The sequence below is a fragment of the Bubalus kerabau genome, chromosome 4 (assembly GCF_029407905.1).
Source record: "Bubalus kerabau isolate K-KA32 ecotype Philippines breed swamp buffalo chromosome 4, PCC_UOA_SB_1v2, whole genome shotgun sequence".
Classification (NCBI taxonomy): domain Eukaryota; kingdom Metazoa; phylum Chordata; class Mammalia; order Artiodactyla; family Bovidae; genus Bubalus; species Bubalus kerabau.
This window is the reverse complement of record NC_073627.1, coordinates 26,644,702-26,657,484: the sequence shown is the minus strand read 5'-3', so window position 1 is coordinate 26,657,484 and position 12,783 is coordinate 26,644,702. Positions and strand designations below refer to the sequence as shown.

The 12,783-nt window shown below is 45.0% G+C and overlaps 1 protein-coding gene across 3 annotated transcripts; it reads right to left on the bottom strand.

Moving 5' to 3' along the window:
* Positions 1-5,837: 5,837 nt before the first annotated feature.
* On the bottom strand, positions 5,838-8,575 carry ATP5MC1 (ATP synthase membrane subunit c locus 1). 3 transcript variants are annotated; one of them, XM_055576119.1, is made up of 5 exons: positions 8,456-8,575; positions 7,897-7,945; positions 6,922-6,999; positions 6,355-6,533; positions 5,838-6,055 (listed from the first exon to the last, which is right to left on the bottom strand). In XM_055576119.1, the coding sequence occupies exons 2-5, from the start codon at positions 7,933-7,935 to the stop codon at positions 5,941-5,943; spliced, it is 411 nt and encodes a 136-aa protein (XP_055432094.1). In that variant the 5' UTR covers positions 7,936-7,945; positions 8,456-8,575; the 3' UTR covers positions 5,838-5,940. The 3 variants fall into 3 exon arrangements, with proteins under 3 accessions (XP_055432094.1, XP_055432096.1, XP_055432095.1); XM_055576121.1 differs by having other exon boundaries at positions 8,526-8,550; XM_055576120.1 differs by having other exon boundaries at positions 8,428-8,506.
* Between the last annotated feature and the right edge of the window lie 4,208 nt (positions 8,576-12,783).

Genomic DNA, 12,783 nt, shown 5'->3' with positions numbered 1-12,783 from the left:
ACTTCAGATCATGTGTTATCTATGAATCTAACAGGGGCCCTGTCATAAACGTAGGTACTTAACAGGAAGCAAAATGAATTGATATGCTATACAGATTTCGTGTTTTGTTGGTATAGTGTTTTACCTCTCTATAATAAAAATGCCCAAATATCTGTGAAAGGATTCTCAAGAAACTGGCAATAGTGGTTGCCGCTTGATGATTTGGTTGCAACATACATACGTACACACACATATTCACACACTTGTACCTTTTATATGTGCTGTGCATCTATTGTCTATTCAAAGTATACATTTCATTTGTTTTTCAACGATTCCAGAATTTTTCTTGGTTATTACTTAGATGATCAAAAGTCAACTCACAGGGTAACCTCAACCAAAGAAAAACACTACTCCACACCTTCTCCAGGGCTACAGACTGCAGAGGCCTATGGGTGAGTCTCTTCCCTCTTACCCTCAGTGAGTCCCTCAGTGAGTCTCTTCCTTATTACTGGGACATTGTTTTCAAGTATAAGGCCCATTAGCAATGGGACAATGACAGAAAACACAACCTTAGAGAAGAATGAGGTTCCACCTTTGATCTGTAGCACTCTGCAAATACCCTCTTTTAGCCAATTTCTGCATCCATGGAATGGTGATAAATTATTACCTCTCAGGGTTTTTCTGAAGATTAAGTATGGCACTTTAAGATGTGTTTTGCAAATTGGTAAGCATTGTCTAAATAGTTGGCACCTCACTTGCCCATGTACCTTTTCTGAGCCTCTGCTCATAATTTTCTCTACCTGGAATACTCTTTCCCTTCTTTAGGGAAAATCCTAGTTATTTAAACTCTCTATGCTTCTATTCCTCATCAGTAATATTGATAAAGTAACGGCAGCTATAAAGAAGAGATAATGTGATAACGAATGTACATAATACCTGGCCAGAGTAAGTGTTCAGTAATTATTAATTCTTATTATTCTTACTCATTGTCAAGGCTGGCTGTAATATTACTTTCTCTGCCAAGCTTTAACACCCCCAGGCATATTATTATTATTATTATTAATTAGCCATTTAAAATGACTCCATCCTCTGAAGTAACTCAGATTTTTGTTACAGCACATACTGCTTTTTATTTTAGTGGTTTGGTTACTCATCTGTCCAGTTACTGCATGACATTCTCTGGGATGTAAGCATGGAATAACCTTCATCTCCAGGACTTGACAGTCCGTGATTATTGAAGAAATGGTGAACAGAATGGAAATTAAGACATGGTAGCCAGTTGCCCTTCCCCTTATCATGGATCACTTCCTTTTCCTCAGAAATGCGTTTTCTTTCCAAAGGGCTGGCCAGCCTTGTACAAAGACTCATCAACTCAAGGCCTGAAGGGCTGCAACTGCTTAAAGGACCAGCTCACTAACTCCCAAGGGAACTCCAGAAGGCCTATAAACTGGGAAGAAGAAGGACCAGGGAGAGGCTAGCAGGACTTTGTGAACTGGCATTGCTTGGTCCAGTGCTACTTTTTTCAAGGCAATACCTGGCGCTTTTCCCTGGCAGCTTGGCCAGAGGGCAAGAGTGCTTTCTGGAGCCAGTCCCATGGCCTCTGGGGATAGATGACACAACCAAGCAGTCTCCGTGGGAGAACTGGGAGATGGGAACTTGGATCCAAGGCTCTCTCCTCCCCAGCACACTGGACTGCACAGAGCCATCTCTTAGTGCAGCAGTTTGGTAGCACCTTACTTATGGCAACCTGGCAAACACTCTTCCCCAGGACAGAGGCCAGCAAGTACCCTGGAGTTTAGGTCACTGCTGTGCCTCAACCTTCTCTAAATCGATACATCGTGAAGATGGTCCTTCCCCAAGGTCCTGTGTCCCACTGCTGTCTGGAGAGCCTCTCCTCCCCAGTGCCTAGCCTTTTGTCTTGGGGTGCCAGGAACAGATGAAGAACTCCCACCCAGGTTGTAAATTGGGGACTGAACAGAAAAATCAGCTTGGACTGGGTATCTTGAGACTTCTGATTATAGGTAATAATAGCTAAATTAAAATTTTTAAAGAAAATATGTATTGTTATTACATATATCAATACATCTTTATATTACATTTATTAATACTGTACATGTATATTAAAAATCTGTACATGTATATATTACATGTATTATCATTTGCATATGTGAGTGAGTGATGTTGCTCAGTTGTGTCCAGTTTTGTGACCCCATTGACTGTAGCCTTCCAGGGTTGCCATTTCCTTCTGCAAAAGGTGATATTTTTGACATCTTAATAAAGGTCTTTGTAGATTCCTTCTAGAGGCCAATGTTAGTCACTCAGTCCTGTTCGACTCTTTGTGACCCCATGGTCTGTCCATGGAATTCTCCAGGCAAGTGGGATTGCCTGGGTTGCCATTCCCTTCTCCAGGGAATCTTCCCAACCAAGGGATTGAACCCGGGTCTCCTGCATTGCAGGCAGATTCTTTGCCATCTGAGCTACCAGGGAAACCCATTATTTTCCTGTATTATCTTACTTTGTTGTCACAACCACCATGAATTGTTCTCATCCCTATTTTAGAGCTGAGAAAATCAAGACTCAGGAGAGAAAATTAACTTCATAGGAAATGGCAGGGCTGCGATTTGCACTCCCTTCTAACTCGCAAGTCCATGCTCTTTGCCACCATGCTTAAGGCAGTGGTTACTCAATGTCATTACTCCTCTGAGAATATAAAGAAAACAAAGTACCCTCTCCCAAGAACAATGTACCCTTGTCTCCACTCAAATATTTTGCAGTAAGCAAAATGATCCCACCCATGGGCCATAGACCTTAGATAAAGAACCTCAACGGTAATGGACTATTTGCCTGGCTCAGGCTAGGAGCACATTCTCTCTTGACTCTAAGGTTCCATGGGCTCACGAAGTACATTCCCAGTCCTGCTGTTTTGGATCTGAAACTCCAGCAGTTTCAAAGCTGATTGGAACCCATGATGAAAGGAAATTCTTATCAGCCCCTTGGGAAAAAATAGGTTCCCAGAACTTCACAGGAAGGAAAAGGCAACCGTCTTCCCTGAGGGCTGCTCCTTGATTACTGCCCGAGGGTAGTGACCTGGCAAGGATGCCAGCCTGACATCCCAAAAGGTTACTGTATTCCATTTCCACAACAGCATTACCAGTTGATCAGTTGCTCCCTTGATGATACCTGAGCTACCACTTCAACCTGTCTGGTTCCTTCTCTTTGGCCCTGAAATTTCTGGGCTCTGCTTTAGGTTCTATCACTGGGTTGCTGTGGACAATCTTGTTACATAAGGGGAAAAGGCTAAGAGTACAAGCAGCGGATTATGGTAGACCAATAGTTCTCAACTGGGAGTGATTTTGTCCCCTAACTAGAAGACATTTGTCAATATCTGACATTTTGCAGTTGGCTGTCACAATCGGGAAGGGATGGTTGTCACTGGCATCTATGGTAGAGACTAAGGATGTTGCTAAACATCTTCATACAATGAATTATCTGACCTCCAATGTGCCAGGTGAGCAGACCTGTGGGAGAAGACCATGATTACTGAATGTTAGGTAGTCTAGGATTGAAACTGTTGGTCTGCTATATGACCTTGAGCATGTCACTGACCTTAGATGAGTCAGCACAGTGATTAGAATACAGGTTCTGGAGTTTGAATGACCAGCTGAATGACCTTCATAGGATTCCTTACCTCTGTGCCTCCCTCATTTTCCTTACCAATAGAGCGACTTATTTCCTAGGGATGTTAAAGTTATTGAGAATGCTTATCACCATGCCTGTCATGCTGTGTCCAACCTAGACAGCATATTAAAAAGCAGACATTACTTTGCCGACAAAGGTCCGCCTAGTCAAAGCTATGGTTTTTCCAGTAGTCATGTATGGATGTGAGAGGTGGACTATAAAGAAAGCTGAGTGCCAAAGAATTGATGCTTTTGAACTGTGGTGTTGGAAAAGACTCTTGAGAGTCCCCTGGACTGCAAGGAGATCAAACCAGTCAATCTTAAATCAGTCCTGAATACTCACTGGAAGGACTGATGCTGAAGCTGAAACTCCAATACTTTGGCCACCTGATGTGAAGAACTGACTCCTTGGAAAAGACCCTGATGCTGGGAAGGACTGAAGAGAGAAGGGGACGACAGTGGATGAGATGGTTGGATGGCATCACCAACTCGGTGGACAAGTTTGATCAAGCTCTGGGAGTTGGTGATGGACAGGGAAGCCTGGCGTGCTGCAGTCCATGGGGTCTCAGAGTCAAGACACGAGTGAGCGACTGAACTGATGCCTGTCATGAAGCTTCCCTGATGGCTCAGATGGTAAAGAATCTGCCTGCAATGCAAGAGACCCAAATTTGATCCCTGGGTGGGGAAGATACCCTGGAGAAGGAAATGGCAACTCACTCTAGTATTCTTGCCTGGAGAATTCCATGGACAGAGGAGCCTGGTGGGGCTACAGTCCATGGAGTCATAAAGTCAGACATGACTGAGCGACTAACACACACATATATGCCTGTCATGCAAGTGCCCAAATGTTAGCTGATTTTATTACAACCAACACTTGCCTCCTTGCTTTCCCTCTTCTTCAGCACACAGCTTGTCTGCCCACAGAGCCGATAATTTGTGGCATTGTTCAGTATTGTTTCCACTCTGTTGGTTTTCAGCATTCCCCCAAACTCCTAGAATGCTTAACACCTAAATACCTGCATGACTGTATTTAAATTGCATGTAAATTTAATTCATTCTTATTGACTCAAATTTTTTTTTTTGGTGTTTTAACCTTTGCTAGCTGCCCTTAAGCTGGAAGGTGTTAATTATTGTTTCTAGTTCACAGTTTTACAGTATATTTAAGTACCACTTTCAAAAAGTGGGTCTCATATTTGAGGCAGGTCATGTCTACCAGCACCCTTGAGTTCATTCTGTGGATATATCAGCTTAGCTTTCTTTTACCTGGGTTATAGGTCCACTTTGGCCAAGTGTGGGACACTGGCTGAGCAGACTGAGACCACAGGAAGATACTGTGAGGAGCTCTGTAAGCAATTTGTTCACCCACGCACTCAGCCAGTTCAGTCGCTCAGTCGTGTCCAACTCTGCAACCCCATGGACTGCAACACCCCAGGCTTCCCTGTCCATCACCAACTCCTGGAGCCTGCTCACCCCGCACTGGCTCCTGCCAAAAGATCCTTTTCATCTCTAGCAGAGCTAAGATTTTAAATTCTCCAGGAACACAGACCATGTCCCTCATCAGCTTTATTCAAGAACATTTAGGCATTCTAAATGTTCTAATTGAGAATGGAAATGAAACAGTGGAGCCAAATGCTGGCAGATGGAAGCCCACCTCTAAGGTGCTATACAACTTCTTTAGGACAGTTTCCCTGTTTGTGCCACCTTAATTGTGTGGCCAAAATGAAAATAGATGGGACAACACAGCAGATAAAGGCTTAGGCTGGCCTGAGGTGGGAATCCCTAATTCTGCCACTTACCAGCTCTGAGATGATGAAACAAGTTATCTTGTTTCTCTAAGCCTCAGTTCCCTCATTTGCAAAATAGGTATAATCACTGCACTTATAATTCATAGGGTTGCTGAGATAAGAAATGCAAAACACTCTGTAAAGAGCTTGGTGCAAATTAAGCCCCTCAAAAATGTTACATATTATTACACTAAATTTGAAAAATCACCAATCATCATTAGACAAATCCATGTTCTCTCCTCTGGGAGATGTTATTACAGTCACGGCAGTGCTACTTCTCAGCCCTGAGGAGTTTTAACCACCAGTGGCTACCCCAATCCTACTTCCTTGTCTCACCTTTCTATTAATATATGAAGGCCCTCTCCAAGGGCAAAGGACTGAGGCATTGGCATATGAGTTTAGAGAAACATTGTGTTTAATGGTAAAGGTTAGCACACTCCAGCACCGGGCATGGCCTGGAGTCGAAGCAGCAGGGGTGGGTAGGTGACTTCCACGGAGCCTCACATGGCGAAGAGGATGAGGAAGGCGACCATCAAACAGAAGAGCCCCATAGCCTCAGACAGGGCAAAGCCCAAAATGGCATAGGAGAAGAGCTGCTGCTTCAGAGACGGGTTCCTGTCAGGCACAGAGACAGGGAAAGAAAAGGGTGAGGGCATGGCTCATGGCTGGTAGTGGAAGACTCAAGTAGTTTAGGTGAATGGGGGGTGCTGAATGGGAGAGGGCCCAGCTTGCATATATCCTGGGGACTGGACAGGCAAGCAGAATATCAACATGGTAAGTTTTAAGGGAGCCAAGTTGGAAACATTTAAATTCTGAGAAAATAGGGGTAGATGAAATCAACACAAAGCTAGAAGGATCTTTTGCTAAAGGTGGAATTTACAGTAGGAGATGCTCTAGACCACCCTGGACCTTACCTGGCATAGCCAATGATCAAGCTGCCAAATACTGTTCCAATACCAGCCCCTGAACCCGCCACACCAACTGTGGCAGCCCCAGCGCCAATAAACTTGGCCGCTGTGTCAATGTCCCGGGAGACAACACTGGTCTGGAATTCCCGCCGGGCCACCTGCAGTGGGCCACTGCTGTAGGAAGGCTAGAAGGAGAGGGGGAGAGAGGGAAGCAGGGAAGGAGAGAGAAGGAGATAGTGAGGCTCAAGGGCAGGTGGCTGACTCCGCCCCTCACTCCACCCACCTGAGCTCGGAAATTGTTGGAAGGCTGCTTAGCAAGTACAGAATGCTCAGACTGCAGGGTGTGATTAGAATTAGTCTTAGAGTCCATTACCAGACAGGGCTAGGGAAATTTCATGAAAACTCAATTTCAGTTTTCCAAGTTTCACCTACAATGCTCACTTTGTGGGTACTCAGAACTATTAAAGCACCCCAGATTCTCTGACTGTCCTCCCACTTTGCCTTAAAGACAACTGCACAAACTTAAAGGAACCTAGTCTGGAGACATTCTTAAGAGGGCCCATTCTCCTTTACCTGTACAGATGGGATCTCTGGCCTACTCAGGAAGGAGGCAGACACAGGCCTGATCAGACCCCTGGTACAAGAACGGATCTATAAAATCAGAAACACACATTCCTCCAAATCAGGCAAGAAGACAAAAGAAAAAACCCCTCTAACTGCTGAGCTTCTGTCAAAAAAGATTACAAATATTATAAATAAAACAAGTCCAAGGTATTTCAAGGTCAATCAACGCATTACTGTTTCCATCAGACACGGCTGTACCAGAGACCCTGGTGCAGTCGGCAGTGGCAATCTTTCCGTTTAAAACTGGGTAACAAAGTTCACTTCTATGGGCACAGTCCTTAATCAGTATCCCAGAATGGAAAAAAAAAAAAAAAACCACACTAACATCAAATCAAGTACAGGAAGCATTTGTATCCAGACCACCAAAGGAATCAGAAGGGGAAAATCTTTTTTGCTAAAAATGTAGTCACTGTTACACACCCTGAATGGAGTGGGCCAGTAAGCCTGGTGAGGCTCCTGAAACAGTCACCTAAGCAGAGACTCCTGTAACAAAGCTTTCTTGAGCTATTTTAAGAAATATAATGTGGCAGTTCTCAAACTTGGTTGAACATTATAATCACTTCAGTTCTAAAAAAAATACAGATGCATGGATTTCATCCCCATAGGGTGCAGCCTGGGCATCAAGATTTTTTAAAGCTCTACATGATTCCAACGTGCAGCCAAGGTTGAGAATCACTGTTTCAGAGGGCAATCTTGCTGTGGCCAAGCTAGACTGGGGGTACACGTCAGATCCAGACTCTGACCACATTCCAAAGCCAAGAGAGCTTGGTTTACATGCACAAATAATCAGGGGTTAACTGCATCCATCTTACTGCTTCGCTAAAGGAGCAACATCATCAGGATGCAAGCTCCTCTCAGTTCATTCATTAAACACGAATGGCTCCCACACCTGGTGCTACAGAGCACCCAGGAGCCGCAGCTTACCAGAGCAGGAGAAATGAGTAGTGCCCCGGTGGTCTGCATTTTTTTCAGTCTGCAGGGGGGAAAAAAAAATCCATTGACAGCCTGGTTGTTTGCTTACAGTTGCGACCTTCGGTCGTCCCCTGCACCCCGCCCGTCCTCCCTGGACCACGCTCTTCCTCGAACCATGCCCCAGCCGAGAAAAACATTAGAGGTCAGAGGGACAACGCAAACTCCCGTTCCACCACTTTCAGCGCGACAGGTCTGTAAAGAAAGGTCATGGAGATTGGAAATAAAAAAAGAATGCCCGAGCCCAGCAGGGAAATGATGCTCAAAGAGGATGATCTCCGGGATAGACTGGGGAGGCAGGAACTAGACAGATGCCGTTCAGGGTCCTGCCCATTTCAAACAGCAGTCCACCGCCCGTCTCAGGTGGGACAGTTAATCGCTCATTACCGTTGGTAATTAAGATTAATTGTTAAGGTTACAGATACCCATCGCTTTCCCCGGCCCTACGGACAAATGCCCCTCCATACAACCCAGCCACATCCTTGCCGATTGCTGGCTTTCGGCTTCAAGTCACCTGTACTCCCACTGCCCTGCTGCCCCTGCTCAGACCACAGCGCTCGCCCGGCTCAAGGTGACTGACTCACGTCCCGGCTTTAGCTCTAGGACTCGGCACACTGCTCCCGGACCCACGTGTCCCGGGGTTCCCCAACTCTCATTGGCCGCAATCCCCCCGCGCCTTCATTGGTTAACACCCTCTAGTCCTCCTTTCTTATTGGTCTTGCGGAACTTCTTTCTCTCTCTCCACAGGAGCTTCGTGGCAGTTCCCGCCTCCATGAGGGCAAAGGCGGGGTTTGCCTCTGAGATATGGCTTCTGATTGGTCGATTTCTGAAGCGCTCGACCATAGAGACTGCTGGACTAAGAGGTTCCATAACCTTCCCCACAAAATGGCGGCCAAGGTGGAAAGCTGAAGAAAAAGGCATGGGCGAGAGACCGGACCGCTTACGCAGACAGACACATGACCTTGGACCTTAGCCTTCATTCGAGCGCTCGGGCCCTGAGGCGCGTTGTCTTTTGGGATTTGTAGTCGCTTCAGAGGCCCCAAAGGTGGTTGAGATCCCGCGAGACTCCCAGGCTGGGCGAGCCAACGCCTTTGCAGCAATTCCCGCCCTCAAGATTTGTGGGCGGCTTGCTTCCGCAATGAAGCATAAAGGCCGGCTGCCTACTTGTAAGTTCCCTAGTGGCCTGGCGCAGCTTTGTGGCCCGCTGCCAACGTTGAGCAGTCATGGACTAGCAACTGGTTGGTTGTTTAAAGTATTTTCGTATTGTAAAAAGAATATTACAAGGATAAAACACTTAACATCCTGATAGGAAAACGATGGGAACAGGCAGAAAGAAATATAAATTGAAGGAAAAGTATCTTCAATTAAACCATACAAAGAAATAGAAGTTTAAATGCAACTTTTCTCACTAAGCAAAAGTGAAGAGTTCTTTTTACTAATGTGAGCCAGGTACTTGTGTACTTGCTGGTGAGAATATGAATTAGAACATTTCTTGAAAGCTATTTGGCAATATTTGTTGACAGACTTTGAATGGTCCATCTTTGACCCAGAAATTCTGGAGGAATTGAGAGCCTTTAAACTCTCCATCTCTTTATCCAGGAATATCAGTCATATAAATCTATCTTGGAGGAAAAAAATCAGAAATGCAAAGATACTCTTCAAAGGGTGTTGAAGAATTTATTGAAATTGGAAACAAGTAAATGGTTAAATTAATTGCCATATTTTCACTTGATGAAATAAGCAGATATTTTAAATTATGTTCCTTTCTTTTCCTTTCAGTTTAATAAAAATTTATTTAGAATTCCTGGGATGGGGGACTTCCCTGGCAGTCTAGTGACTAAGATTCTTCGCTCCCAATGCAGGGGGCCCAGGTTCCATCCCCGGTCCAGGATCCAGATCCCGCATCCTGCAAAAAGATCAAAGATCCTGTGTGCCACAACTAAGACCTGGCATGGCCAAATAAACAAATGAAAAAAAAAAAAATCCTAGGATAGTGGTGGTGGGCACCCAACCTCTAGAGGAGTGAGCACTAGATCACTGAGAAATTACACAGTCCCAACATCCCTGGCCCACATAAGAAGGAAAAGTTGTTTCCCTGAAAATGGGTCGGTCTTCATTCATCCAAGAAGGACTGGGAGGACAGATGCTGGGGAGCCATCAAATGTTGCTAGGGGGAAGGAGCAGGGTGTGCTGGACCCCAAACTGTCTCCTCAAAAATCGGGGGCAAAACAGATCCACTTCTTTGGGGGCCAAGTTCTGGGTCACCAGTCTCATTTCTTACCCTTGATGTCACTTCCCTGGGTGAAATTTTCATGGTGTAAGTTCAGCACAAGGTTGTCAGCAGTGAAGTAGGTATGATAGTGTGATATGGCGATTGTCTTGGAGATGTTCTGGGCTGCCTAGATCTTGTGCAGTTTTGATGTAGTCTGGGTTCTTGCTCAGTCCTTCTCCGAGATGAGCAGGGTAGGTTCAAAAAGACAAAGTCTCAATCCCTGGCCCCATTCTTACAACTCCTGTAGCTGGCCAAAATCTTGACTTTATCTGCCCACTGAAGTTTGGAGGAAATAGAAAGGCGACTTTAATTCTCAGCTGGCAGAGAAGGGAACAAAGTAGACTCGTGCCTCAAGAACTGTGCCACCCTCCATGAGGGGTATAGGGGGTTAATATAAGATGATGGCTTGCAGTCAGGAGTTGGTGATGAGGGACAAAGGTGTTAGGATCTTCTCAAAAATTGTTACAGGCTGGTGTAAGTAACCCAGTAATTGAGTCTGGCAGTTTGGTGCTCTTTGGCCTTCTTTCTGATATTAACTACAAGGGGAAGGGTGTTGTAAGGGTAAACACCAGATACAGGATGCATTTAGCATAGAGTCAAAGGAAAATAGGTGCGAAGTGTAGTTCCTGCAGGGATAGGAGGCAGAAAAGCAAACTTAGTTACATGCATTCAGAGTTAAGAGCTGCTGCTGCTGCTGCTGCTGCTAAGTCGCTTCAGTCATGTCCCGCTCTGTGCGACCCCATAGAGGGCAGTCCACCAGGCTCCCCCACCCCTGGAATTCTCAAGGCAAGAACACTGGAGTGGGTTGCCATTTCCTTCTCCAGTGCATGAAAGTGAAAAGTGAAAGTGAAGTTGCTCAGTCGTGTCCAACTCTTAGCGACCCCATGGACTGCAGCCTACCAGGCTCCTCCATGCATGGGATTTTCCAGGCAAGAGTACTGGAGTGGGTTGCCATTGCCTTCTCGGGAGTTAAGAGCTAGGAGCAGTTAAAATTAAAAAAAACAAACTAGGAATGTTCAGGCCTGCTCACTGTTCTCTTTATTTTTTTTTGTTCTCAGGAAAGGGAAAGAAAGAAACTCATTCCTCTCTTTTTCTTTCCACTGCAACACTCCACTTTCCCAGCCTTCCTCTGGGCTCTCAGATCCAGGGTTGCATTAAGATAGCTCCTGCCTAGCTCTACTTCGGGTCCTCTATGAACCCTCCCTGTGGGCAGCTGCCAGGAAGAAGGAGGCAGCATCAAAAATTGAGGCAAGGCCAGTAAAATCATGTTTCTGGTTTTATATTTTATATTGAGAAAATCTAGATGATGTAAGACAAATTTTAAGGATGTACATGCAGAGTTGTATAGCATTGTGAAGAAAAACAAGAAAAAGATTAAAGAGAAAAGAAAACAATATTAATAGCTGTTTCTGGATGGTGTAATAAAGTTGATTTATATTTTTATGAGTTCAGTTCAGTCCCTCAGTCATGTCTGACTCTTTGCGACCCCATGAACTGCAGCATGCCAGGCCTCCCTGTCCATCACCAGCTCCCAGAGTTTAACCAGACTCATGTCCATTGAGTTGGTGATGCCATCCAACCATCTCATCCTCTGTCATCCCCTTCTCCTCTCACCTTCAATCTTTCCCAGCATCAGGGTCTTTTCAAATGAATCAGTTCTTCACAGCAGGTGGCCAAAATATTGGAGTTTCAGCTTCAGCATCAGTCCTTCCAATGAACACTCAGAACTGATCTCCTTTAGAAAGGACTGGTTGGATCTCCTTGTAGTCCAAAGGACTCTCAAAAGTCTTCTCCAAAACCGCAGTTCAAAAGCATCAATTCTTCAGCTTTCTTTATAGTCCACCTCTCACATCCATACATGACTACTGGAAAAACCATAGCCTTGACTAGATGGACCTTTGTTGGCAAAGTAATGTCTCTGCTTTTGAATATGCTATCTAGGTTGGTCATAACTTTCCTTCCAAGGAGTAAGCATCTTTTAATTTCATGGCTGCAGTCACCATCTGCAGTGATTTTGGAGCCCCCCAAAATAAAATCTGACACTGTTTCCACTGTTTCCCCATCTATCTGCCATGAAGTGATGGGACCAGATGCCATGCTCTTCGTTTTCTGAATGTTGAGTTTTAAGCCAACTTTTTCACTCTCCTCTTTCACTTTCATCAGGAGACTCTTCAGTCCTTCTTCACTTTCTGCCATAAGGATGGTGTCATCTGCATATCTGAGGTTATTGATATTTCTCCCAGCAATCTTGATTCCAGCTTGTGCTTCATCCAGCCCAGCATTTCTCATGATGTACTCTGCATAAAAGTTAAATACGCAGGGTGACAACATACAGCCTTGACATACTCCTTTTTCTATTTGGAACTAGTCTGTTGTTCCATGTCCAGTTCTAACTGTTGCTTCCTGACCTGCATACAAATTTCTCAAGAGGCAGGTCAGGTGGTCTGGTATTCCCATCTCTTTCAGAATTCCCCACAGTGTATTGTGATCCACATAGTCAAAGGCTTTGGCTTAGTCAATAAAGCAGAAATAGATGTTTTTCTGGAACTCTCTTGCTTTCTCCATGATCC